Source organism: Coregonus clupeaformis, chromosome 4 (genome assembly GCF_020615455.1).
Source record: "Coregonus clupeaformis isolate EN_2021a chromosome 4, ASM2061545v1, whole genome shotgun sequence".
Taxonomy (NCBI): Eukaryota; Metazoa; Chordata; class Actinopteri; order Salmoniformes; family Salmonidae; genus Coregonus; species Coregonus clupeaformis.
The window spans coordinates 19,904,214-19,931,359 of NC_059195.1; the positions used below are offsets into that span (position 1 = coordinate 19,904,214).

A 27,146-nucleotide genomic window follows, 5' to 3' on the forward strand; every position below is an offset into this window, starting at 1 on the left:
ACTTGTGAAGGGGAACATATCAAGGGAAGCTGATGTCCTGAAGAGGACTTGTGAAGGGGAACATATCAAGGGAAGCTGATGTCCTGAAGAGGACTTGTGAAGGGGGAACATATCAAGGGAAGCTGATGTCCTGAAGAGGACTTGTGAAGGGGAACATATCAAGGGAAGCTGATGTCCTGAAGAGGACTTGTGAAGGGGAACATATCAAGGGAAGCTGATGTCCTGAAGAGGACTTGTGAAGGGGAACATATCAAGGGGAAGCTGATGTCCTGAAGAGGACTTGTGAAGGGGAACATATCAAGGGAAGCTGATGTCCTGAAGAGGACTTGTGAAGGGGGAACATATCAAGGGGAAGCTGATGTCCTGAAGAGGACTTGTGAAGGGGAACATATCAAGGGGAAGCTGATGTCCTGAAGAGGACTTGTGAAGGGGGAACATATCAAGGGGAAGCTGATGTCCTGAAGAGGACTTGTGAAGGGGGAACATATCAAGGGAAGCTGATGTCCTGAAGAGGACTTGTGAAGGGGAACATATCAAGGGAAGCTGATGTCCTGAAGAGGACTTGTGAAGGGGAACATATCAAGGGGAAGCTGATGTCCTGAAGAGGACTTGTGAAGGGGAACATATCAAGGGAAGCTGATGTCCTGAAGAGGACTTGTGAAGGGGAACATATCAAGGGGAAGCTGATGTCCTGAAGAGGACTTGTGAAGGGGAACATATCAAGGGGAAGCTGATGTCCTGAAGAGGACTTGTGAAGGGGAACATATCAAGGGGAAGCTGATGTCCTGAAGAGGACTTGTGAAGGGGGAACATATCAAGGGAAGCTGATGTCCTGAAGAGGACTTGTGAAGGGAACATATCAAGGGGAAGCTGATGTCCTGAAGAGGACTTGTGAAGGGGAACATATCAAGGGGAAGCTGATGTCCTGAAGAGGACTTGTGAAGGGGGAACATATCAAGGGAAGCTGATGTCCTGAAGAGGACTTGTGAAGGGGAACATATCAAGGGAAGCTGATGTCCTGAAGAGGACTTGTGAAGGGGAACATATCAAGGGAAGCTGATATCCTGAAGAGGACTTGTGAAGGGGAACATATCAAGGGAAGCTGAGGTCAACTACCTGATGTGGGACAGCAGAGAGAGGAACCGGAACAGAAGGTCTCCAGTTAATTTAGAACGCAAACCGCTGAGCTTTCTATCTCTCTCTCTCTCTCTCTCTCTCTCTCTCTCTCTCTCTCTCTCTCTCTCTCTCTCTCTCTCTCTCTCTCTCTCTCTCTCTCTCTCTCTCTCTCTCTCTCTCTCTCTCTCTCTCTCTCTCTCTCTCTCTCTCTCTCTCTCTCTCTCTCTCTCTCTCTATCTCTATCTCTATCTCTATCTCTATCTCTCATCTCTATCTCTATCTCTATCTCTCTCTCTCTCTCTCTCTCTCTCTCTCTCTCTCTCTCTCTCATCTCTCTATCTCTCTATCTCTATCTCTCTATCTCTCTATCTCTATCTCTCTCTCTCTCTCTCTCTCTCTCTCTCTCTCTCTCTCTGTCTCTCTCTCTGTCTCTCTCTCTGTCTCTCTCTCTGTCTCTCTCTCTGTCTCTCTCTCTGTCTCTCTCTCTCTCTCTCTGTCTCTGTCTCTCTCTCTCTCTCTCTCTATCTCTATCTCTATCTCTCTCTCTCTCTCTCTCTCTCTCTCTCTCTCTATCTCTCTATCTCTCTATCTCTCTCTCTATCTCTCTCTCTCTCTCTCTCTCTCTCTCTCTCTGTCTCTCTCTCTGTCTCTCTCTCTCTCCCCTCTCTCTCTCTCTCCCTCCCCTCTCTCTCTCTCCCCTCTCTCTATCTCTCAAAAGTGAAATAAACAATACAAATTAACAGTAAACATTACACTCACAAAAGTTCCAAAATAATAAAGACATTTCAAATGTCAGATTATGTCTATATACAGTGTTATAATGATGTACAAATAGTTAAAGTACAAAAAGGAAAATAAATAAACATAAATATATGTATTTACAATGGTGTTTGTCCTTCACTGGTTGCCCTTTTCTTGTGGCAACAGGTCACAAATCTTGCTGCTGTGATGGCACACTGTGGTATTTCACCCAGTAGATATGGGAGTTTATCAAAATTGGGTTTGTGTAATCTGAGGGAAATATGTGTCTCTAATATGGTCATACATTTGGCAGGAGGTTAGGAAGGGCAGCTCAGTTTCCAACTCATTTTGTGGGCAGTGTGCACATAGCCTGTCTTCTCTTGAGAGCCAGGTCTGCCTACGGCGGCCTTTCTCAATAGCAAGGCTATGCTCACTGAGTCTGTACATAGTCAAAGATTTCCTTAATTTTGGATCAGTCATGGTGGTCAGGTATTCTGCCACTGTGTACTCTCTGTTTAGGGCCAAATAGCATTCTAGTTTTCTCTGTTTTTTTGTAAATTCTTTCCAATGTGTCAAGTAATTATCTTTTTGTTTTCTCATGATTTGGTTGGGTGTAATTGTGTTGCTGTCCTGGAGCTCAGTGGGGTCTGTTTGTGTTTGTGAACAGAGCCACAGGACAAGCTTACTTAGGGGACTCTTCTCCAGGTTCATCACTCTGAAGGTGATGGCTTTGTTATGGAAGGTTTGGGAATTGCTTCCTTTTAGGTGGTTGTAGAATTTAACAGCTCTTTTCTGGATTTTGATAATTAGTGGTTATCGGCCTAATTCTGCTCTGCATGCATTATTTGGTGTTTTACATTGTACACTGAGGATATTTTTGCAGAATTCTGCATGCAGTCTCAATTCGGTGTTTGTCCCCTTTTGTGAATTTTTGGTTGGTGAGTGGACCCTAGACCTCATAACCATAAAGGGCAATGGGTTCTATAACTGATTCAAGTATTTTTAGCCAGACCCTAATTGGTATGTTGAATTTTATGTTCCTTTTGATGGATCCTCTCTCTGCCTCTCTCCCCCTTTCTCTCTCTCGCTCTATCTGAATCTCTCTCTCCTCTCTCTGTCAGTGTCCACTTTACCCCCTACCTCCCCTGCTCATGCTAATCTGAGAGAGAGAGAGAGAGAGAGAGAGAGAGAGAGAGAGAGAGAGAGAGAGAGAGAGAGAGAGAGAGAGAGAGAGAGAGAGAGAGAGAGAGAGAGAGAGAGAGAGAGAGAGAGAGAGAGAGAGAGAGAGAGAGAGAGAGAGAGAGAGAGAGAGAGAGAGAGAGAGAGAGAGAGAGAGAGAGAGAGAGAGAGAGAGAGAGAGAGAGAGAGAGAGATCATAGTGAGTGTCAGCCAGCCCGTCGCCATGGTTTCAGAATACACATCTAGGCCAAGGCAGAAGGACCACTTTCTATGTCATTGGTTGCCAAGGAAGTGCTCGAGTGAATGGCCCGCTGAAAATGATTAAATTAACTTGGATGGAAGTTTGTAATGTTCATATGGCAGCCATCTGGTTTGATGCTAATTTCCCACTGGGCACACACTGGTTGAATCCACAACAAAATGTGGAAAGGGGTGTGAATACTTTCTGAAGGCAATGTATCTCACTTGCTCATTTTATTCTATTCTTCTCTGTCATCCCTTTCTCATTCCACCTCATCCCTTTCTCATTCCACCTCATCCCTTTCTCATTCCACATCATCCCTTTCTCATTCCACCTCATCCCTTTCTTATTCCATCTCATCCCTTTCTCATTCCACATCATCCCTTTCTCATTCCACCTCATCCCTTTCTCATTCCATCTCATACCTTTCTCATTCCACCTCATCCCTTTCTCATTCCACCTCATCCCTTTCTCATTCCACCTCATCCCTTTCTCATTCCATCTCATCCCTTTCTCATTCCACCTCATCCCTTTCTCATTCCATCTCATCCCTCTCATCTTCACCTCTTTTAACAGCAAACCTATCCACTCTTAGCGGGCCTTAGGGGGCCTGGCCCACCCTACCGTACCTCCTTGCCCGTCCAAATAGAATATTGAAATATTGATAATTTATTTGACCGAGTCGCGCTGCGACAGAAATAAGCATCAGAGCGAGCGAAACAGCGCCCCTCTGTCTCAGTATGTGTAGACCATGTATCTGATGCTGTCTGGCCCAAAAGAGTATGGCATGTCGTACTATTTCTGGCCAGACAGCATCATATACATGGGCTACATATAGAGGGGCGCTGTTTCGCTTTCGGATGCTTTCTCCGCTGATATATGTTCAGCAGAGAGGAAGAGGCGAAGCGAGAGGGTTCACTCTCGCCAAAATCTGTCCCGTATAAGCCCAATGCATTTATATGGGAATAATATGCCAATGGAAGCTTGTCGCCTGCCTTCCCACCTTTGGGACAAAGACTCCCATTGTTAGGGCGGAGACCTGAGCTTCTCGTCATTATATACAAATCTCTGGTTTCAGCCTCTTGCCAATTGGAAAGGAAAGTTGTCGGGGTGCACAGTGCACTGTTAGGATGCTGGATTTCCCTAAAGAAAATGTATGTTTCGCCAAATTAATATAATTACTCCTGTCTAAATAAAATCATTCAAAATACTGTACTTCACCTGGGAGCATGACTTCTTTTTCATTAGCTTCTGTAAAAATATATATCTGTGGATTGTTTCAAAACAAGTGTGTTTAGGAAGACCGCAATGTGGGTAGTGCGCATGGCAGTAGGTCTAGCTGATTGAGTTGCGGCTGTCAGTGAAAAGCGTCAAAAATATGTGTGAAGATAATGTGTCTTGAGTATAATTTAAAATGTTGCATCAATAAGAAGGGGAGGGGGGGTGTGGCAAAGATATGTTGCGTGTCCAGAATGCATGCATACAGTGGGGGAAAAAAGTATTTAGTCAGCCACCAATTGTGCAAGTTCTCCCACTTAAAAAGATGAGAGAGGCCTGTAATTTTCATCATAGGTACACGTCAACTATGACAGACAAATTGAGATTTTTTTTCTCCAGAAAATCACATTGTAGGATTTTTAATGAATTTATTTGGAAATTATGGTGGAAAATAAGTATTTGGTCACCTACAAACAAGCAAGATTTCTGGCTCTCACAGACCTGTAACTTCTTCTTTAAGAGGCTCCTCTGTCCTCCACTCGTTACCTGTATTAATGGCACCTGTTTGAACTTGTTATCAGTATAAAAGACACCTGTCCACAACCTCAAACAGTCACACTCCAAACTCCACTATGGCCAAGACCAAAGAGCTGTCAAAGGACACCAGAAACAAAATTGTAGACCTGCACCAGGCTGGGAAGACTGCATCTGCAATAGGTAAGCAGCTTGGTTTGAAGAAATCAACTGTGGGAGCAATTATTAGGAAATGGAAGACATACAAGACCACTGATAATCTCCCTCGATCTGGGGCTCCACGCAAGATCTCACCCCGTGGGGTCAAAATGATCACAAGAACGGTGAGCAAAAATCCCAAAACCACACGGGGGGACCTAGTGAATGACCTGCAGAGAGCTGGGACCAAAGTAACAAAGCCTACCATCAGTAACACACTACGCCGCCAGGGACTCAAATCCTGCAGTGCCAGACGTGTCCCCCTGCTTAAGCCAGTACATGTCCAGGCCCGTCTGAAGTTTGCTAGAGTGCATTTGGATGATCCAGAAGAGGATTGGGAGAATGTCATATGGTCAGATGAAACCAAAATAGAACTTTTTGGTAAAAACTCAACTCGTCGTGTTTGGAGGACAAAGAATGCTGAGTTGCATCCAAAGAACACCATACCTACTGTGAAGCATGGGGGTGGAAACATCATGCTTTGGGGCTGTTTTTCTGCAAAGGGACCAGGACGACTGATCCGTGTAAAGGAAAGAATGAATGGGGCCATGTATCGTGAGATTTTGAGTGAAAACCTCCTTCCATCAGCAAGGGCATTGAAGATGAAACGTGGCTGGGTCTTTCAATCAATCAATCAATTTTATTTTATATAGCCCTTCTTACATCAGCTAATATCTCGAAGTGCTGTACAGAAACCCAGCCTAAAACCCCAAACAGCTAGTAATGCAGGTGTAGAAGCACGGTGGCTAGGAAAAACTCCCTAGAAAGGCGAAAACCTAGGAAGAAACCTAGAGAGGAACCAGGCTATGAGGGGTGGCCAGTCCTCTTCTGGCTGTGCCGGGTGAAGATTATAACAGAACCATGCCAAGATGTTCAAAAATGTTCATAAGTGACAAGCATGGTCAAATAATAATCAGGAATAAATCTCAGTTGGCTTTTCATAGCCGATCATTAAGAGTTGAAAACAGCAGGTCTGGGACAGGTAGGGGTTCCATAACCGCAGGCAGAACAGTTGAAACTGGAATAGCAGCAAGGCCAGGCGGACTGGGGACAGCAAGGAGTCACCACGGCCGGTAGTCCCGACGTATGGTCCTAGGGCTCAGGTCTCTCAGTTGGCTTTTCATAGCCGATCATTAAGAGTTGAAAACAGCAGGTCTGGGACAGGTAGGGGTTTCGAACCGCAGGCAGAACAGTTGAAACTGGAATAGCAGCAAGGCCAGGCGGACTGGGGACAGCAAGGTGTCATCATGCCCGGTATTCCTGACGTATGGTCCTAGGGCTCAGGTTCTCAGAGAGAAAGAGAGAACGAGAGAATTAGAGAGAGCATACTTAAATTCACACAGGACACTGGATAAGACAGGAGAAGTACTCCAGGTATAACCAACTAACCCCAGCCCCCCGACACATAAACTACTGCAGCATAAATACTGGAGGCTGAGACAGGAGCGGTCCGGAGACACTGTGGCCCCATCCGAAGAAACCCCCGGACAGGGCCAAACAGGAAGGATATAACCCCACCCACTCTGCCAAAGCACAGCCCCCGCACCACTAGAGGGATATCCTCAACCACCAACTTACAATCCTGAGACAAGGCCGAGTATTCAGCATGACAATGATCCCAAACACACCGCCCGGGCAACGAAGGAGTGGCTTCGTAAGAAGCATTTCAAGGTCCTGGAGTGGCCTAGCCAGTCTCCAGATCTCAACCCCATAGAAAATCTTTGGAGGGAGTTGAAAGTCCGTGTTGCCCAGCGACAGCCCCAAAACATCACTGCTCTAGAGGAGATCTGCATGGAGGAATGGGCCAAAATACCAGCAACAGTGTGTGAAAACCTTGTGAAGACTTACAGAAAACATTTGACCTGTGTCATTGCCAACAAAGGGTATATAACAAAGTATTGAGAAACTTTTGTTATTGACCAAATACTTATTTTCCACCATCATTTGCAAATAAATTCATTAAAAATCCTACAATGTGATTTTCTGGATTTTTTTTCCTCATTTTGTCTGTCATAGTTGACGTGTACCTATGATGAAAATTACAGGCCTCTCTCATCTTTTTAAGTGGGAGAACTTGCACAATTGGTGGCTGACTAAATACTTTTCCCCCCACTGTATGTAGGAAAGTACTCATTTGGCAATGTCTTATTTCTGATTGTCTTAACTCACTATGTACACCACACATTTTTTCTTCGCCTCACACAAGTCAACAAAGTCTGTTTTTCTAACATCCATTGTGAATGATAGTTCCTCAGTACTTGAAAAATCTTTCCAACACTCCCGGCCTCGATAATCACCAAGCCTTGGTGTGAATGAGCAAAACATAATTATCTGATGATCACATATATCTAGTGGAAACGTCATAAAAAAACTGCTTTCTGTCCTGAGCTCACTGGCGCAGGAAACTTTGATACAATGTTGAACTTCACTAGCAATAGCTCAAGTCAAGACCAATAGAAAGGGAGGCAGACAGGCGGAGAAGAGAGATGATTGAAAGAACCAGGATATTTTCTACTGTTTTTATTTGTCGGCTTTAGGCCAATGTATTTTACTTAGTTGATGATGGAAGTTATAGGTCTACTGCTGCATTGGTCTATAGGATATCTCTGAGTTCTATGGTAGTTATAGGTCTACTGCTGCATTGACCTATAGGCTATCTCTGAGTTCTATGGTAGTTATAGGTCTGCTGCTGCATTGACCTATAGGCTATCTCTGAGTTCTATGGTAGTTATAGGTCTACTGCTGCATTGATCTATAGGCTATATCTGAGTTATATGGTAGTTATAGGTCTACTGCTGCATTGGTCTATAGGCTATCTCTGAGTTCTATGGTAGTTATAGGTCTACTGCTGCATTGATCTATAGGCTATCTCTGAGTTCTATGGTAGTTATAGGTCTACTGCTGCATTGGTCTATAGGCTATCTCTGAGTTCTATGGTAGTTATAGGTCTACTGCTGCATTGGTCTATAGGCTATCTCTGAGTTCTATGGTAGTTATAGGTCTACTGCTGCATTGGTCTATAGGCTATCTCTGAGTTCTATGGTAGTTATAGGTCTACTGCTGCATTGGTCTATAGGCTATCTCTGAGTTCTATGGTAGTTATAGGTCTACTGCTGCATTGGTCTATAGACTATCTCTGAGTTCTATGGTAGTTATAGGTCTACTGCTGCATTGACCTATAGGCTATCTCTGAGTTCTATGGTAGTTATAGGTCTACTGCTGCATTGGTCTATAGACTATCTCTGAGTTCTATGGTAGTTATAGGTCTACTGCTGCATTGGTCTATGGACTATCTCTGAGTTCTATGGTAGTTATAGGTCTACTGCTGCATTGGCATATAGGCTATCTCTGAGTTCTATGGTAGTTATAGGTCTACTGCTGCATTGACCTATAGGCTATCTCTGAGTTCTATGGTAGTTATAGGTCTACTGCTGCATTGGTCTATAGACTATCTCTGAGTTCTATGGTAGTTATAGGTCTACTGCTGCATTGGTCTATAGACTATCTCTGAGTTCTATGGTAGTTATAGGTCTACTGCTGCATTGACCTATAGGCTATCTCTGAGTTCTATGGAAGTTATAGGTCTACTGCTGCATTGGTCTATAGACTATCTCTGAGTTCTATGGTAGTTATAGGTCTACTGCTGCATTGATCTATAGGCTATCTCTGAGTTCTATTGTAGTTATAGGTCTACTGCTGCATTGGTCTATAGACTATCTCTGAGTTCTATGGTAGTTATAGGTCTACTGCTGCATTGATCTATAGGCTATCTATCTCTGAGTTATATGGTAGTTATAGGTCTACTGCTGCATTGATCTATAGGCTATCTCTGAGTTCTATGGTAGTTATAGGTCTACTGCTGCATTGGTCTATAGACTATCTCTGAGTTCTATGGTAGTTATAGGTCTACTGCTGCATTGATCTATAGGCTATCTATCTCTGAGTTATATGGTAGTTATAGGTCTACTGCTGCATTGATCTATAGACTATCTCTGAGTTCTATGGTAGTTATAGGTCTACTGCTGCATTGACCTATAGGCTATCTCTGAGTTCTATGGTAGTTATAGGTCTACTGCTGCATTGATCTATAGGCTATCTCTGAGATCTATGGTAGTTATAGGTCTACTGCTGCATTGATCTATAGGCTATCTCTGAGTTCTATGGTAGTTATAGGTCTACTGCTGCATTGATCTATAGGCTATCTCTGAGTTCTATGGTAGTTATAGGTCTACTGCTGCATTGATCTATAGGCTATCTCTGAGTTCTATGGTAGTTATAGGTCTACTGCTGCATTGATCTATAGGCTATCTCTGAGATCTATGGTAGTTATAGGTCTACTGCTGCATTGATCTATAGGCTATCTCTGAGTTCTATGGTAGTTATAGGTCTACTGCTGCATTGATCTATAGGCTATCTCTGAGTTCTATGGTAGTTATAGGTCTACTGCTGCATTGATCTATAGGCTATCTATCTCTGAGTTCTATGGTAGTTATAGGTCTGCTGCTGCATTGACCTATAGGCTATCTCTGAGTTATATGGTAGTTATAGGTCTGCTGCTGCATTGACCTATAGGCTATCTCTGAGTTCTTTGGTAGTTATAGGTCTACTGCTGAATTGATCTATAGACTATCTCTGAGTTCTATGGTAGTTATAGGTCTACTGCTGCATTGATCTATAGGCTATCTCTAAGTTCTATGGTAGTTATAGGTCTACTGCTGCATTGATCTATAGGCTATCTCTGAGTTCTATGGTAGTTATAGGTCTACTGCTGCATTGATCTATAGGCTATCTATCTCTGAGTTCTATGGAAGTTATAGGTCTACTACTGCATTGACCTATAGGCTATCTCTGAGATCTATGGTAGTTATAGGTCTACTGCTGAATTGATCTATAGGCTATCTCTGAGTTCTATGGTAGTTATAGGTCTACTGCTGCATTGATCTATAGGCTATCTCTGAGTTCTATGGTAGTTATAGGTCTACTGCTGCATTGATCTATAGACTATCTCTGAGTTCTATGGTAGTTATAGGTCTACTGCTGAATTGACCTATAGGCTATCTCTGAGTTCTATGGTAGTTATAGGTCTACTGCTGCATTGATCTATAGGCTATCTCTGAGTTCTATGGAAGTTATAGTCCTACTGCTGCATTGATCTATAGGCTATCTCTGAGTTCTATGGTAGTTATAGGTCTACTGCTGCATTGGTCTATAGGCTATCTCTGAGTTCTATGGTAGTTATAGGTCTACTGCTGCATTGGTCTATAGGCTATCTCTGAGTTATTTGGTAGTTATAGGTATACTGCTGCATTGATCTATAGGCTATCTATCTCTGAGATCTATGGTAGTTATAGGTCTACTGCTGCATTGATCTATAGGCTATCTCTGAGTTCTATGGTAGTTATAGGTCTACTGCTGCATTGATCTATTGGCTATCTCTGAGTTCTATGGTAGTTATAGGTCTACTGCTGCATTGATCTATAGGCTATCTATCTCTGAGTTCTATGGTAGTTATAGGTCTGCTGCTGCATTGACCTATAGGCTATCTCTGAGTTATATGGTAGTTATAGGTCTGCTGCTGCATTGATCTATAGGCTATCTCTGAGTTCTATGGAAGTTATAGGTCTACTACTGCATTGACCTATAGGCTATCTCTGAGTTCTATGGTAGTTATAGGTCTACTGCTGAATTGACCTATAGGCTATCTCTGAGTTCTATGGTAGTTATAGGTCTACTGCTGCATTGATCTATAGGCTATCTCTGAGTTCTATGGAAGTTATAGTCCTACTGCTGCATTGATCTATAGGCTATCTCTGAGTTATTTGGTAGTTATAGGTATACTGCTGCATTGATCTATAGGCTATCTCTGAGATCTATGGTAGTTATAGGTCTACTGCTGCATTGGCCTATAGGCTAACTCTGAGTTCTATGGTAGGTATAGGTCTACTGCTGCATTGATCTATAGACTATCTCTGAGTTCTATGGTAGTTATAGGTCTACTGCTGCATTGGCCTATAGGCTATCTCTGAGTTCTATGGTAGTTATAGGTCTACTGCTGCATTGACCTATAGGCTATCTCTGAGTTCTATGGTAGTTATAGGTCTACTGCTGCATTGATCTATAGGCTATCTCTGAGTTCTATGGTAGTTATAGGTCTACTGCTGCATTGGTCTATAGGCTATCTCTGAGTTCTATGGTAGTTATAGGTCTACTGCTGCATTGATCTATAGGCTATCTCTGAGTTCTATGGTAGTTATAGGTCTACTGCTGCATTGATCTATAGGCTATCTCTGAGTTCTATGGTAGTTATAGGTCTACTGCTGCATTGATCTATAGGCTATCTCTGTCACGATTCTCTAAAGCGGAACCCAGAAGCTGACCAGGACAAGGTGAGTATTTATTTAAAGACTTAAATGTGGAAGCAGGAGAATCCAGGTGACGGAGCTGGCAGTGGAGGTGAGTTGGTGGGAGTGAATGTTCCGGGAGAGTAACTGCAGACAGAGGAAACGAAGGTGAGTTCACAGCAAGCAGAAAGTAACAGAACAGCAAAACTAACTTTAGTAATCTGAGGCTGATACGCAGGCACAACATACTGTTCATGGCTAACGATCCGGCAGGGAGTGGATGTCAGGTCAGAGGTTATGAAGTGGAGAGGTGATGATCAGGACCAGGTGTGCAGATAGCTGATGAGATGCAGGTGCGGGTAATAGAGAGATCTCCCGCCTAGCTTCGTCGCCTGGCAACCAGACAGGGTGCGTTCAGGAAACTCAGGAAAACAGACTCCAGGACAGAAAACAGGCAACTCATGACAATCTCTGAGTTCTATGGTAGTTATAGGTCTGCTGCTGCATTGGTCTATAGGCTATCTATCTCTGAGTTCTATGGTAGTTATAGGTCTACTGCTGCATTGATCTATAGGCTATCTCTGAGTTCTATGGTAGTTATAGGTCTACTGCTGCATTGATCTATAGACTATCTCTGAGTTCCAGGCTCTGTCGCAGCCGGCCGCGACCGGGAGACTCATGGGCAGTGCACAATTGGCCCAGCGTTGTCCAGGGTAGGGGAGGGAATGGCCGGCAGGGATGTAGCTCAGTTGATAGAGCATGGCGTTTGCAACGCCAGGGTTGTGGGTTCGATTCCCACGGGGGACCAGTATGAAAAAAATTAACAAATATGTATTCACTAACTGTAAGTCGCTCTGGATAAGAGCGTCTGCTAAATGACTAAAATGGAAAATGGAAATGTAGTTATAGGTCTACTGCTGCATTGATCTATAGGCTATCTCTGAGTTCTATGATAGTTATAGGTCTACTGCTGCATTGATCTATAGGCTATCTCTGAGTTCTATGGTAGTTATAGGTCTACTGCTGCATTGATCTATAGGCTATCTCTGAGTTCTATGGTAGTTATAGGTCTACTGCTGCATTGATCTATAGACTATCTCTGAGTTCCAGGCTCTGTCGCAGCCGGCCGCGACCGGGAGACTCATGGGCAGTGCACAATTGGCCCAGCGTTGTCCAGGGTAGGGGAGGGAATGGCCGGCAGGGATGTAGCTCAGTTGATAGAGCATGGCGTTTGCAACGCCAGGGTTGTGGGTTCGATTCCCACGGGGGACCAGTATGAAAAAAATTAACAAATATGTATTCACTAACTGTAAGTCGCTCTGGATAAGAGCGTCTGCTAAATGACTAAAATGGAAAATTTAAATGTAGTTATAGGTCTACTGCTGCATTGATCTATAGGCTATCTCTGAGTTCTATGATAGTTATAGGTCTACTGCTGCATTGATCTATAGGCTATCTCTGAGTTCTATGGTAGTTATAGTCCTACTGCTGCATTGATCTATAGACTATCTCTGAGTTCTATGGTAGTTATAGTCCTACTGCTGTGTTGGTCTATAGACTATCTCTGAGTTCTATGGTAGTTATAGGTCTACTGCTGCATTGATCTATAGGCTATCTCTGAGTTCTATGGTAGTTATAGGTCTACTGCTGTGTTGGCCTATAGGCTATCTCTGAGTTCTATGGTAGTTATAGGTCTACTGCTGCATTGATCTATAGGCTATCTCTGAGTTCTATGGTAGTTATAGGTCTACTGCTGCATTGATCTATAGGCTATCTCTGAGTTCTATGGTAGTTATAGGTCTACTGCTGCATTGGCCTATAGGCTATCTCTGAGTTCTATGGTAGTTATAGTCATACTGCTGCATTGATCTATAGGCTATCTCTGAGTTCTATGATAGTTATAGGTCTACTGCTGCATTGATCTATAGGCTATCTCTGAGTTCTATGGTAGTTATAGGTCTACTGCTGCATTGATCTATAGGCTATCTCTGAGTTCTATGGTAGTTATAGGTCTACTGCTGCATTGATCTATAGGCTATCTCTGAGTTCTATGGTAGTTATAGGTCTACTGCTGCATTGATCTATAGGCTATCTCTGAGTTCTATGGTAGTTATAGGTCTACTGCTGCATTGATCTATAGGCTATCTCTGAGTTCTATGGTAGTTATAGGTCTACTGCTGCATTGATCTATAGGCTATCTCTGAGTTCTATGGTAGTTATAGGTCTACTGCTGCATTGATCTTTAGACTATCTCTGAGTTCTATGGTAGTTATAGGTCTACTGCTGCATTGATCTATAGGCTATCTCTGAGTTCTATGGTAGTTATAGGTCTACTGCTGCATTGATCTATAGGCTATCTCTGAGTTCTATGGTAGTTATAGGTCTACTGCTGCATTGGTCTATAGGCTATCTCTGAGTTCTATGGTAGTTATAGGTCTACTGCTGTGTTGATCTATAGGCTATCTCTGAGTTCTATGGTAGTTATAGGTCTACTGCTGCATTGATCTATAGGCTATCTCTGAGTTCTATGGTAGTTATAGGTCTACTGCTGCATTGATCTATAGGCTATCTCTGAGTTCTATGGTAGTTATAGGTCTACTGCTGCATTGATCTATAGGCTATCTCTGAGTTCTATGGTAGTTATAGGTCTACTGCTGCATTGATCTATAGACTATCTCTGAGTTCTATGGTAGTTATAGGTCTACTGCTGCATTGATCTATAGGCTATCTCTGAGTTCTATGGTAGTTATAGGTCTACTGCTGCATTGATCTATAGGCTATCTATCTCTGAGTTCTATGGTAGTTATAGGTCTACTGCTGCGTTGATCTATAGGCTATCTCTGAGTTATATGGTAGTTATAGGTCTACTGCTGCATTGATCTATAGGCTATCTATCTCTGAGTTCTATGCTCTCATTTCTTTAGCAGCCAGTGGATCAGTGTATCAATGTGTCCGTATGACAGAGGCTAGTGCTCTCGCCATAGTTTCATTTTGCTTCAGATTTTTATGATTAACCACGTGACAATGATTTCGAGAAACGAAAACGTTATTATTCAAATGAAACATGTTCCACTTAAAATATGCATATAAAAAATATTCATAACTGGCGCGCAGATTGGTAGAAATTGTAGGATAAATTGTAAGCTTCCCAAAACTTGAAACTCACTAGCTGTCTACAGTCTTTACTATTTAACCTGTTTAAAAAGCGCGTGCAATTATAGGAGGTCCCGTGAAATTTGTTCTGCCGCCGGGTCTGATCCATTCAACATTTCAGCTCCATCAGCTGCGTACTGTAGTGTGTAGATAGCTGACTAATGGGTTGTAGCGCTAACGCATTAGCTGCTAATATAGCCTAGCCACTGTCCTGAGCTGACCACTCTTAGATAGGACATCTCTGGACACGAGCCTATTTAGATCAAGGGCCCAGGGTTCCGGTCGAGAAGCACGGTTTCCACTGCTCCTACAGTCTTGCTTCGGTACTGCAGTTTACCTGACGCCCGGCCCAGAAAGACAATTTCCATAGAAAGCCACATAGAGAAGTGAGATTTGAAAATCCCTTTAGTTAGTCATCACCGTTGTGCACAAAACATCCATTGAATTATTGAAATAATTGTTGCTGAGGCCAATTTTTTTTTAAATCACTAACATTTTATATTAATCAAATGTCTGCCATGTTTTTGGATGACGCGCTGCTCCCTGTGCACACTGAGTGCTAGTGTGCATGTGATTCCGGATGCAACCCGGATATAGACGGTCCATGCATCGGTGTATTCGAACGTGAGTAGATTACGCTGAAAACAACGGTCGGACATCTTGAACGCAGTCTCCAGTTCTTTTATACCTCAGGGATGTAGATCAAGACGAATCCAACAGTCGGTCCAAACTGGCCCAGTTATATGGAGCAGGGCTTTGGACAATCCTCTGTTAATGTTGCAGTACATCATCTCTGATCTCATGGCATTGCTGTCTATGGATACAGTTACAGTACATAATCTCTGATCTCATGGCATTGCTGTCTATGGATACAGTTACAGTACATCATCTCTGATCTCATGGCATTGCTGTCTATGGGTACAGTTACAGTACATCATCTCTGATCTCATGGCATTGCTGTCTATGGGTACAGTTACAGTACATCATCTCTGATCTCATGGCATTGCTGTCTATGGATACAGTTACAGTACATCATCTCTGATCTCATGGCATTGCTGTCTATGGATACAGTTACAGTACATCATCTCTGATCTCATGGCATTGCTGTCTATGGGTACTGTACTCTCTTATCCTCTCGATCACGATCCGTCATAAACCACACATATACATCCACACACACACACACACACACACACACACACACACACACACACACACACACACACGTGTTCACACAAGTAATCCCTTGTGCTCCGCTCCTTATGTAATTTTCCAGGTCATGTCTAGCTATTTCTAGTTCATGTATAGAGCTAGAAACATGGTCATTCTAATGTGGCTGAAACACATGACACATCAATGTTAGGGGGTCAATTTGACTGAACCAATGTTACTTTTTCAGTTCTTTATCATTTTTTGGGGAACACGACAGTTAGATTCATATTATATTATGACAGTTTGCATTCCATCCTGCAGTGTTTTTCCATGATTGGGTTAACCTAAAGGCTTTAGCCCCCTGTAAGTCTGTAACTGGCTCCAATCCCGGTGGAGATATTAAAGTCATGTTAAAACCATGAGGTTTGTGGCCAGCGTCAGCAGCACGTTGACCATAATGACCAGATTGTGACGGTGCATCTTCCTGTTATGTGATATTCCCCTTCTCTCAAGGCTTTGGTTCTTTATTGAACCACTGTTTAAATATCTCTCTGTTTGGCCATGCTATTAATGTGCTATCCCATGGTGAAAACCATTATACAAAGACGTTCTTTCTACACTATAATATACAAAAGTATGTGGACACCCCTTCAAATGAGTGGATTCGGCTATTTCAGCCACACCCGTTGCTGACAGTTGTATAAAATCGAGCACACAAGAACTTGACCTGGCCTGAACAGAGCCCTGACCTCAACTCCGTCTAACACCTTTAGGATGAATTGGAAGGCCGACTGCGAGCCAGGCCTAATCGACCAACATCAGTGCCCGACCTCACTAATGCTCTTGTGGCTGAATGGAAGCAAGTCCCCGCAGCAATGTTCTAGCATATAGGGAAAATATTTTCCAGAAGAGTGGAGGCTGTTATAGCAGCAAAGGGGGGAGCAACTCCATATTAATGCCCATGATTTTAGAATGAGATGTTCGATGAGCAGGTGTCCACATATTGTTGATCATGTAGTGTACTTCTGTAAGAGCGTCTACTGCCTTTTTTCGATCAAGACAAGCAAACACATTTGACAAACAGGGGACACTGGGATACACTTCTGAAGAACCTATCCTGGTGCCTTTTCTCAAGTGGCGTAGCCCTCGTTCAAGCCTTTCCCCATCCATTCAGGTAACCTACATGTGTAGCTTTGTGTGGTGTCTCCCTCCTAAACTGTACACTATAGGATAGTCTGTCTGCTGTGTGAAAGAGAAAGTGTGCTGTTCATACCTGATATAGGGCCATTTAGAGTGTTATTCATACCTGATATAGAGCCATTTAGAGTGTTGTTCATACCTGATATAGAGCCATTTAGAGTGTTATTCATTCCTGATATAGAGCCATTTAGAGTGCTGTTCATACCTGATATAGAGCCATTTAGAGTGCTGTTCATACCTGATATAGAGCCATTTAGAGTGCTGTTCATACCTGATATAGAGCCATTTAGAGTGTTATTCATTCCTGATATAGAGCCATTTAGAGTGCTGTTCATACCTGATATAGAGCCATTTAGAGTGCTGTTCATACCTGATATAGAGCCATTTAGAGTGTTATTCATTCCTGATATAGAGCCATTTAGAGTGCTGTTCATACCTGATATAGAGCCATTTAGAGTGCTGTTCATACCTGATGTAGAGCCATTTAGAGTGCTGTTCATACCTGATATAGAGCCATTTAGAGTGTTATTCATTCCTGATATAGAGCCATTTAGAGTGCTGTTCATACCTGATATAGAGCCATTTAGAGTGCTGTTCATACCTGATATAGAGCCATTTAGAGTGTTATTCATTCCTGATATAGAGCCATTTAGAGTGCTGTTCATACCTGATATAGAGCCATTTAGAGTGTTATTCATTCCTGATATAGAGCCATTTAGAGTGCTGTTCATACCTGATATAGAGCCATTTAGAGTGTTATTCATTCCTGATATAGAGCCATTTAGAGTGCTGTTCATACCTGATATAGAGCCATTTAGAGTGTTATTCATACCTTATATAGAGCCATTTAGAGTGCTGTTCATACCTGATATAGAGCCATTTAGAGTGTTATTCATACCTGATATAGAGCCATTTAGAGTGTTATTCATACCTGATATTGAGCCATTTAGAGTGCTGTTCATACCTGATATAGAGCCATTTAGAGTGTTATTCATACCTGATATAGAGCCATTTAGAGTGTTATTCATACCTGATATTGAGCCATTTAGAGTGCTGTTCATACCTGATATAGAGCCATTTAGAGTGTTATTCATTCCTGATATAGAGCCATTTAGAGTGTTATTCATACCTGATATAGAGCCATTTAGAGTGTTATTCATACCTGAGATAGAGCCATTTAGTGTTGTTCATACCTGAGATAGAGCCATTTAGTGTTATTCATACCTGAGATAGAGCCATTTAGAGTTCATACCTGATATAGAGCCATTTAGAGTGTTATTCATACCTGATATTGAGCCATTTAGAGTGTTATTCATAGCTGATATAGAGCCATTTAGAGTTCATACCTGATATAGAGCCATTTAGAGTGTTATTCATACCTGATATTGAGCCATTTAGAGTGTTATTCATAGCTGATATAGAGCCATTTAGAGTGTTGTTCATACCTGATATTGAGCCATTTAGAGTGTTATTCATAGCTGATATAGAGCCATTTAGAGTTCATACCTGATATAGAGCCATTTAGAGTGTTATTCATACCTGATATTGAGCCATTTAGAGTGTTATTCATAGCTGATATAGAGCCATTTAGAGTGTTGTTCATACCTGATATAGAGCCATTTAGAGTGTTATTCATACCTGATATAGAGCCATTTAGAGTTCATAGCTGATATAGAGCCATTTAGAGTGTTATTCATACCTGATATTGAGCCATTTAGAGTGCTGTTCATACCTGATATAGAGCCATTTAGAGTGTTATTCATACCTTATATAGAGCCATTTAGAGTGTTATTCATACCTGATATTGAGCCATTTAGAGTGTTATTCATTCCTGATATAGAGCCATTTAGAGTGTTATTCATACCTGATATAGAGCCATTTAGAGTGTTATTCATACCTGATATAGAGCCATTTAGAGTGTTATTCATACCTTATATAGAGCCATTTAGAGTGTTATTCATACCTGATATTGAGCCATTTAGAGTGCTGTTCATACCTGATATAGAGCCATTTAGAGTGTTATTCATACCTGATATAGAGCCATTTAGAGTTTTATTCATACCTTATATAGAGCCATTTAGAGTGTTATTCATACCTGATATAGAGCCATTTAGAGTGTTATTCATACCTTATATTGAGCCATTTAGAGTGTTATTCATACCTGATATTGAGCCATTTAGAGTGTTATTCATACCTGATATAGAGCCATTTAGTGTTATTCATACCTGATATAGAGCCATTTAGAGTGTTATTCATTCCTGATATAGAGCCATTTAGAGTGTTATTCATACCTGATATAGAGCCATTTAGAGTGCTGTTCATACCTGATATAGAGCCATTTGGAGTGTTATTCATACCTGATATAGAGCCATTTAGAGTTCATAGCTGATATAGAGCCATTTAGTGTTATTCATACCTTATATTGAGCCATTTAGAGTGTTATTCATAGCTGATATTGAGCCATTTAGAGTGTTGTTCATACCTGATATAGAGCCATTTAGAGTGTTATTCATACCTTATATAGAGCCATTTAGAGTGTTATTCATACCTTATATAGAGCCATTTAGAGTGTTATTCATACCTGATTTAGAGTCATTTAGAGTGTTGTTCATACCTGATATAGAGCCATTTAGAGTGTTGTTCATACCTGATATAGAGACATTAGAGTGTTATTCATACCTTATATAGAGCCATTTAGAGTGTTATTCATACCTTATATAGAGCCATTTAGAGTGTTATTCATACCTTATATAGAGCCATTTAGAGTGTTATTCATACCTGATTTAGAGTCATTTAGAGTGTTATTCATACCTGATATAGAGCCATTTAGAGTGTTGTTCATACCTGATATAGAGCCATTTAGAGTGTTATTCATACCTGATATAGAGCCATTTAGAGTTCATAGCTGATATAGAGCCATTTAGAGTGTTATTCATACCTGATATTGAGCCATTTAGAGTGTTATTCATACCTGATATAGAGCCATTTAGAGTGTTGTTCATACCTGATATAGAGCCATTTAGAGTGTTATTCATACCTGATATAGAGCCATTTAGAGTTCATAGCTGATATAGAGCCATTTAGAGTGTTATTCATACCTGATATTGAGCCATTTAGAGTGTTATTCATACCTGATATAGAGCCATTTAGAGTGTTGTTCATACCTGATATAGAGCCATTTAGAGTGTTATTCATACCTGATATAGAGCCATTTAGAGTTCATACCTGATATAGAGCCATTTAGAGTGCTGTTCATACCTGATATAGAGCCATTTAGAGTGCTGTTCATACCTGATATAGAGCCATTTAGAGTGTTATTCATACCTGATATAGAGCCATTTAGTGTCATTCATACCTGATATAGAGCCATTTAGATTGTTATTCATTCCTGATATAGAGCCATTTAGAGTGTTATTCATACCTGATATAGAGCCATTTAGAGTGCTGTTCATACCTGATATAGAGCCATTTAGAGTGTTATTCATACCTTATATAGAGCCATTTAGAGTGTTATTCATACCTTATATAGAGCCATTTAGAGTGTTATTCATACCTGATATAGAGCCATTTAGAGTGTTATTCATTCCTGATATAGGGCCATTTAGAGTGTTATTCATACCTGATTTAGAGTCATTTAGAGTGTTATTCATACCTTATATAGAGCCATTTAGAGTGTTATTCATACCTGATATAGAGCCATTTAGAGTGTTATTCATACCTGATATAGAGCCATTTAGAGTGTTATTCATTCCTGATATAGGGCCATTTAGAGTGTTATTCATACCTGATTTAGAGTCATTTAGAGTGTTATTCATACCTGATGTAGAGCCATTTAGAGTGTTATTCATACCTGATATAGAGCCATTTAGAGTGTTATTCATTCCTGATATAGAACCATTTAGAGTGTTATTCATACCTCATATAGAGCCATTTAGAGTGTTATTCATTCCTGATATAGAGCCATTTAGAGTGCTGTTCATACCTGATTTAGGGCCATTTAGAGTGTTGTTCATACCTGATATAGAGCCATTTAGAGTATTATTCATTCCTGATATAGGGCCATTTAGAGTGTTATTCATACCTGATTTAGAGTCATTTAGAGTGTTATTCATACCTGATGTAGAGTCATTTAGAGTGTTATTCATACCTGATATAGAGCCATTTAGAGTGTTATTCATTCCTGATATAGAGCCATTTAGAGTGTTATTCATTCCTGATATAGAACCATTTAGAGTGTTATTCATACCTCATATAGAGCCATTTAGAGTGTTATTCATTCCTGATATAGAGCCATTTAGAGTGCTGTTCATACCTGATTTAGGGCCATTTAGAGTGTTATTCATTCCTGATATTGAGCCATTTAGAGTGTTATTCATTCCTGATATAGAGCCATTTAGAGTGTTATTCATTCCTGATATAGAGCCATTTAGAGTGTTATTCATTCCTGATATAGAGCCATTTAGAGTGTTATTCATACCTGATATAGAGCCATTTAGAGTGTTATTCATACCTGATATAGAGCCATTTAGAGTGCTGTTCATACCTGATCTAGGGCTATTTCAGCCAGGCTTCCTATCTCACCAAAGCCAACAGTATGGTATATTTGATGAAGGTGGCAGAGGTAATGGTGACCGCTGACCTACCACCACATTATCAGGAGAATTAATTACCCTGACGGCCCTCGACTGCTTCGCTCCCCTTGCCCCAATTCGTTCTGCACGGCCCCGACCTGAGAATTTCCACGGAAACCCTGTTGCCCTGGTGAAAGATTATCCTCCGGCTGGATTACAATCAGACACCCCAAGGGTTGTGTTTTGTTCGAGTGCTCACGGCTCCGGCTCCGGCTCTTTATGCCCTGAAAAGTAGACTGAGGAAAATGATGTGAGACTGTGATAGCATCCAAAATGGCACCCTATTCCTTATATAGTAGTGCTCTACTTTAGACCAGAGGCCTACCGGATCTATTTCAAAAGTAGTGCACTATATACTATATTGTAAATAGGGTGGCATTTCAGACGCAGACTGAGGGAGAATGACGACTAGACTTGGCCGCGGAAGAAAAGCTTCTTACATCGCCGATGAAGGGTAGAGGATTACTCTAGGGGCTTTTCAACCAGTGAATGGATGTAGATGGGTGTAGACGGTGTCTGTATCTCTCACGGTCCTCACATGTCGTGTCCTCTTATGGATTCTTCAAAGGAAATTGGAGTCGCTTTTATATCTCCATTTAGATTACTTTTTATCACCTTGGTTTACCTTTTTTGTACCCATATCAACCGTATAAATCAGTACACTTCTTCCCCCTCCCTCTCTCTTTCTCTCTCTCCTACTCCTCTCTCTCTCTCTCTCTCTCTCTCTCTCCTCTCTCTCTCTCTCCTTCTACTCTCTCTCTCTCTCTCTCTCTCTCTCTCTCTCTCTCTCTCTCTCTCTCTCTCTCTCTCTCTCTCTCTCTCTCTCTCTCTCTCTCTCTCTCTCTCTCTCTCTCTCTCTCTCTCCTCTCTCTCTCTCTCTCTCTCTCTCTCTTCTCCTCCTCCTCCTCTCTCCCTCTCTCTCTCCCCTCTCTCTCTCTCTCTCTCTCTCCAGTGCTCATATGTTCCTCCATGTGAGAGGGACAACCAGAAGAACAGGGACAATGTTCTGTGGTGGGAGGACTACTGGACTAAAGAGGTCAGCTCCCAATCCTTCACCTGCTTCTTCAACCAGCAGAGAAGGTGAGACCCCGCCCTACACCCTCCCCTAGCCCCTCCCCCTCCCCTAAACTCTACCACTAGACCCTCCCCTAACCCTAAACCCTACCGCTAGCCCCTCCACTACCACTAGCCCCTGCCCTACCACTAGCCCCTCCACCACCACTAGCCCCTCCACTACCACTAGCCCCTGCCCTACAAACCAGACCCTCCCCTACCACTAGCCCCTCCCCTACCACTAGACCCTCCCCTACCACTAGCCCCTCCCCTACCACTAGCCCCTCCCCTACCACTAGCCCCTCCCCTACCACTAGCCCCTCCCCTACACCCTCCCTGCTACTACTCACACTGATGAGAAAATATATTAAGGCCTAAATTCAATCAGCTCAAGCATTAACCAGCTATAGCGATTTTGGCGATGTCAAATAGTGTCATTAGACACTAAGATAACCTGCCTAAATGACTACCGACCCGTAGCACTGACGTCTGTAGCCATGAAGTGCTTTGAAAGGCTGGTCATGGCTCACATCAACACCATTATCCCAGAAACCCTAGACCCACTCCAATTTGCATACCGCCCCAACAGATCCACAGATGATGCAATCTCTATTGCACTCCACACTGCCCTTTCCCACCTGGACAAGAGGAACACCTACGTGAGAATGCTATTCATTGACTACAGCTCAGCATTCAACACCATAGTGCCCTCAAAGCTCATCACTAAGCTAAGGATCCTGGGACTAAACACCTCCCTCTGCAATTGGATCCTGGACTTCCTGACAGGCCGCCCCCCAGGTGGTAAGGGTAGGTAACAACACATCTGCCACACTGATCCTCAACACGTGGGCCCCTCAGGGGTGCGTGCTCAGTCCCCTCCTGTACTCCCTGTTCACCCATGACTGCAAGGCCAGGCACGATTCCAACACCATCATTAAGTTTGCCGACGACACAACAGTGGTAAGCCTGATCACCGACAACGATGAGACAGCCTATAGGGAGGAGGTCAGAGACCTGGCCGTGTGGTGCCAGGATAACAACCTCTCCCTCAACGTGACCAAGACAAAGGAGATGATTGTGGACTACAGGAATAAAAAAAAGGACTGAGCACGCACCCATTCTCATCGACAGGGCTGTAGTGGAACAGGTTGAGAGCTTCAAGTTCCTTGGTGTCCACATCACCGACGAACTATCATGGTCCAAACACACCAAGACAGTCGTGAAGAGGGCACGACAAAGCCTATTCCCCCTCAGGAGACTGAAAAGATTTGGCATGGGTCCTCAGATCCTCAAAAAAGTATACAGCTGCACCATCGAGAGCATCCTGAATGGTTGCATCACCGCCTGGTATGGCAACTGCTCGGCCTCCGACCGCAAGGCACTACAGAGGGTAGTGCGTACGGCCCAGTACATCACTGGGGCCAAGCTTCCTGCCATCCAGGACCTCTATACCAGGCGGTGTCAGAGGAAGGCCCTCAAAATTGTCAAAAAGATTCCAGCCACCCTAGTTATAGACTGTTCTCTCTGCTACCGCACGGCAAGCGTTACCGGAGTGCCAAGTCTAGGTCCAAAAGACTTCTCAACAGCTTCTTACCCCCAAGCCATAAGACTCCTGAACAGCTAATCATGGCTACCCGAACTATTTGCACTGCCCCCCCCCACCCCCACCCCATCTTTTTACACTGCTGCTACTCTGTTAATTATTTATGCATAGTCACTTTAACTCTACCCACATGTACATATTACCTCAACTACCTCAACTAGCCGGTGCCCCCGCACATTGACTCTGCACCGGTACCCCCTGTATATAGCCTCCCTACTGTTATTACATAGACTAACACATTGACTCTGCACCGGTACCCCCCCTGTATATAATATGTATATAGCCTCACTACTATTATTACATTTTACTTCTGCTCTTTTTTTCTCAACACTTTTTTGTTGTTGTTTTATTTTACTTTTTTTTATTAAAAAATAAATGCATTGTTGGTTAAGGGCTTGTAAGTAAGCATTTCACTGTAATGTCTACACCTGTTGTATTCGGCGCATGTGGCAAATACAATTCGATTTGATTTGATTTGATTTCGTCACAAAATCTACACCCGTCCCACTCGATAAGTTCAGAAGGAGAAAATGTGGGCCTTCTAGAAATAATGACAGTCAAGTAGAAAATCATTCAACTAAATAATCCGGATGTGTATCATCCTAATGGAGGTGGAGATAACCACACACATTCCAGTGTTCCAGTTTGTAACGAGGCTGCCTGGGATTTCAACTAATGCGACTCGGCACATCCAATGGCAAAGCCCGCGATCGGTAGGCTATAACGCCCTTCGCTGATTTGACAGCTCCCAACGCAGTTACACCTCCGACATTACCCTAAATAAAAACAATGAAACTGCTATGCAGTTGTCGGTTGTTGCAGGTTAAGGCAGAACTGATTGAATCTAGCCCTAGAGGGGTACAGTAAACATCTCAATAACAGAATACAACAGAATTCTGTCTTCTGAGGTGGAAGATGAGAACCTGTCCGCCTGCACTCATTCTGATGAGGACCACACGTTAAAGGTACATACATATCAATACAACAAATGGTGGAATTCCATTGTTTTGAGAGGCGAGAGACCCCATGCACTCATACTGAGAAGAATGAGACAATACATCAACAGTACACACTCACTTCCTTCCCAAATGCAACAATAGAAGAATGATGTCTTCTGAAAGGTGAGCCACTGACGAGACCATGCATCAAAGACACTTTAATAAAGCAGAACACAACAATGTTAGAATTCCATCATCTGAGAGGTGACAGAGCCTGCCCTCAGCTGCACTCATTCTGATTAGAATAACCCTCTCTCAAGACATTTTTCATACAGAGTTTAATAGATGAGGATTTGTCGATTCAGGAAGTTAAGTTCAATTCAAACGGAGATAACCCCAAATCCTGGTGCTCTCTCTAAACCACCACACCAAGTGTCTACAGTACTTTGTCAATCCACAATACATCTCACACCCCATCACACACGCTCCCTGAGCACTCAGCAGCCCTCTTAGAGCCGTCTCTAGATCATGTGTTTGCTGAAGTATAACACCAACACTTTTTTTTTCCTCAAAAGAGATTCTAGAGATTTGAGACCCGTCCGGGCAAACTGGAAGATGGATTGTTTGTCAGGACGGGCTCAGACTGCAGTCTATTTTAGGGTGAAGTAGTGAGAACCGGATGACAAGGTGTAGAAATGTTATTTGGCCGCCTTTCAAAAAACCCTCCCTGTTCTTTTTCATCTAACGATAGCCATTTTCATGTGAAATATTTTAACATAACTTACGTTCACCAACCAAATATGGCACAGACAATAGCAGACAGGCAGTGAAGTCACAAGATGCACCTGGTCATCAGCTGTGTGGTGATAGAGAGTCTGTCGCCTGCTGTGGACCCATTTCCTTTGGGGCAGGATATGACATATTCATCTACTCTAGGGTAGGAGCCTGAGAACACCACTTATCAACACTTATCCATAGGCAATCGTCCCTTCAGTGGCCCGTTGGAGACCCCTTGGATCTGCGGCGCAAGTGTGACAAAAGGAATCAACACGTAGCGTTTCATGCCATGTGGGTATACCTGGGGCCTCTTATCTAGGACACTCTTGAGTTGGGCTTCATCCTTTTGTTAATCTGGGCAGTTCGTTGTATTGCAGATTTATCTTGTAGCAATGCGAATGTTTTTTCATCACCAGTAAACTCTTAGATTGACTGAAATAACGTATGTGTAACGAATGTTCATAACATAACTCTGATGACGAGGTACGTCATCAGAGTGCACAGCTGAACACTGTATGCACTCGGTTTGTTATTTTTGACTAAAACATAACCAATCTTCGTTAAATATAAATACCAAACTTGTTTTTGCATGGATTCCACAACGTGGTTAGCTTTTAACAGCTAGGACCGCTATTTCTTGTCCTGGAATCCCGCTTAACAGACAGGTTGAAGCCTGCTTGACAGAGCCGCTAACCTAGCTAAGCTGCTAGCCATCAAGCTAATGAAGTTAGTCCCAGATGAGCCCTCTTTGTCTAGAGAACTAAATGAACGGTTCCAGCGCTGTAGGCTTGAGGTGGCTTCCTTGATCACGCAGGTCGCCAGCCTACGTAAGAAACTGGGGAAAACGCAGAGTGGAATGTTTACCTTTTCTACGCCGGTGGCTGGACGGCGTTCGCGCTTGTTGGATCCATCTCCGCCTTGTCGTTTGTCATTATCCGACTGGCCGGTGTTGCCCGGAGTTAATTCGACCAGGTGAGCCATCTCCTGCCTCTCCTCCCCAATCTGATAGTGGAGTCAAAAGAGCACAGCAAGATGAGCATGGCAATCAACGATTGTCGCATGTCACGAGCA

The 27,146-nt window shown here is 42.6% G+C and overlaps 1 protein-coding gene across 1 annotated transcript in view; it reads left to right on the forward strand.

Moving 5' to 3' along the window:
* The window catches only part of LOC121553473 (calcium-activated potassium channel subunit beta-4), an 85,269-nt gene that overhangs the window by 50,295 nt on the left and 7,828 nt on the right, over nt 1-27,146 (forward strand). The window contains exon 2 of the mRNA XM_041866603.2: nt 22,657-22,784. Coding sequence (XP_041722537.1) covers nt 22,657-22,784 — 128 coding nt within the window. The remainder of the gene's footprint in view (nt 1-22,656; nt 22,785-27,146) is intronic.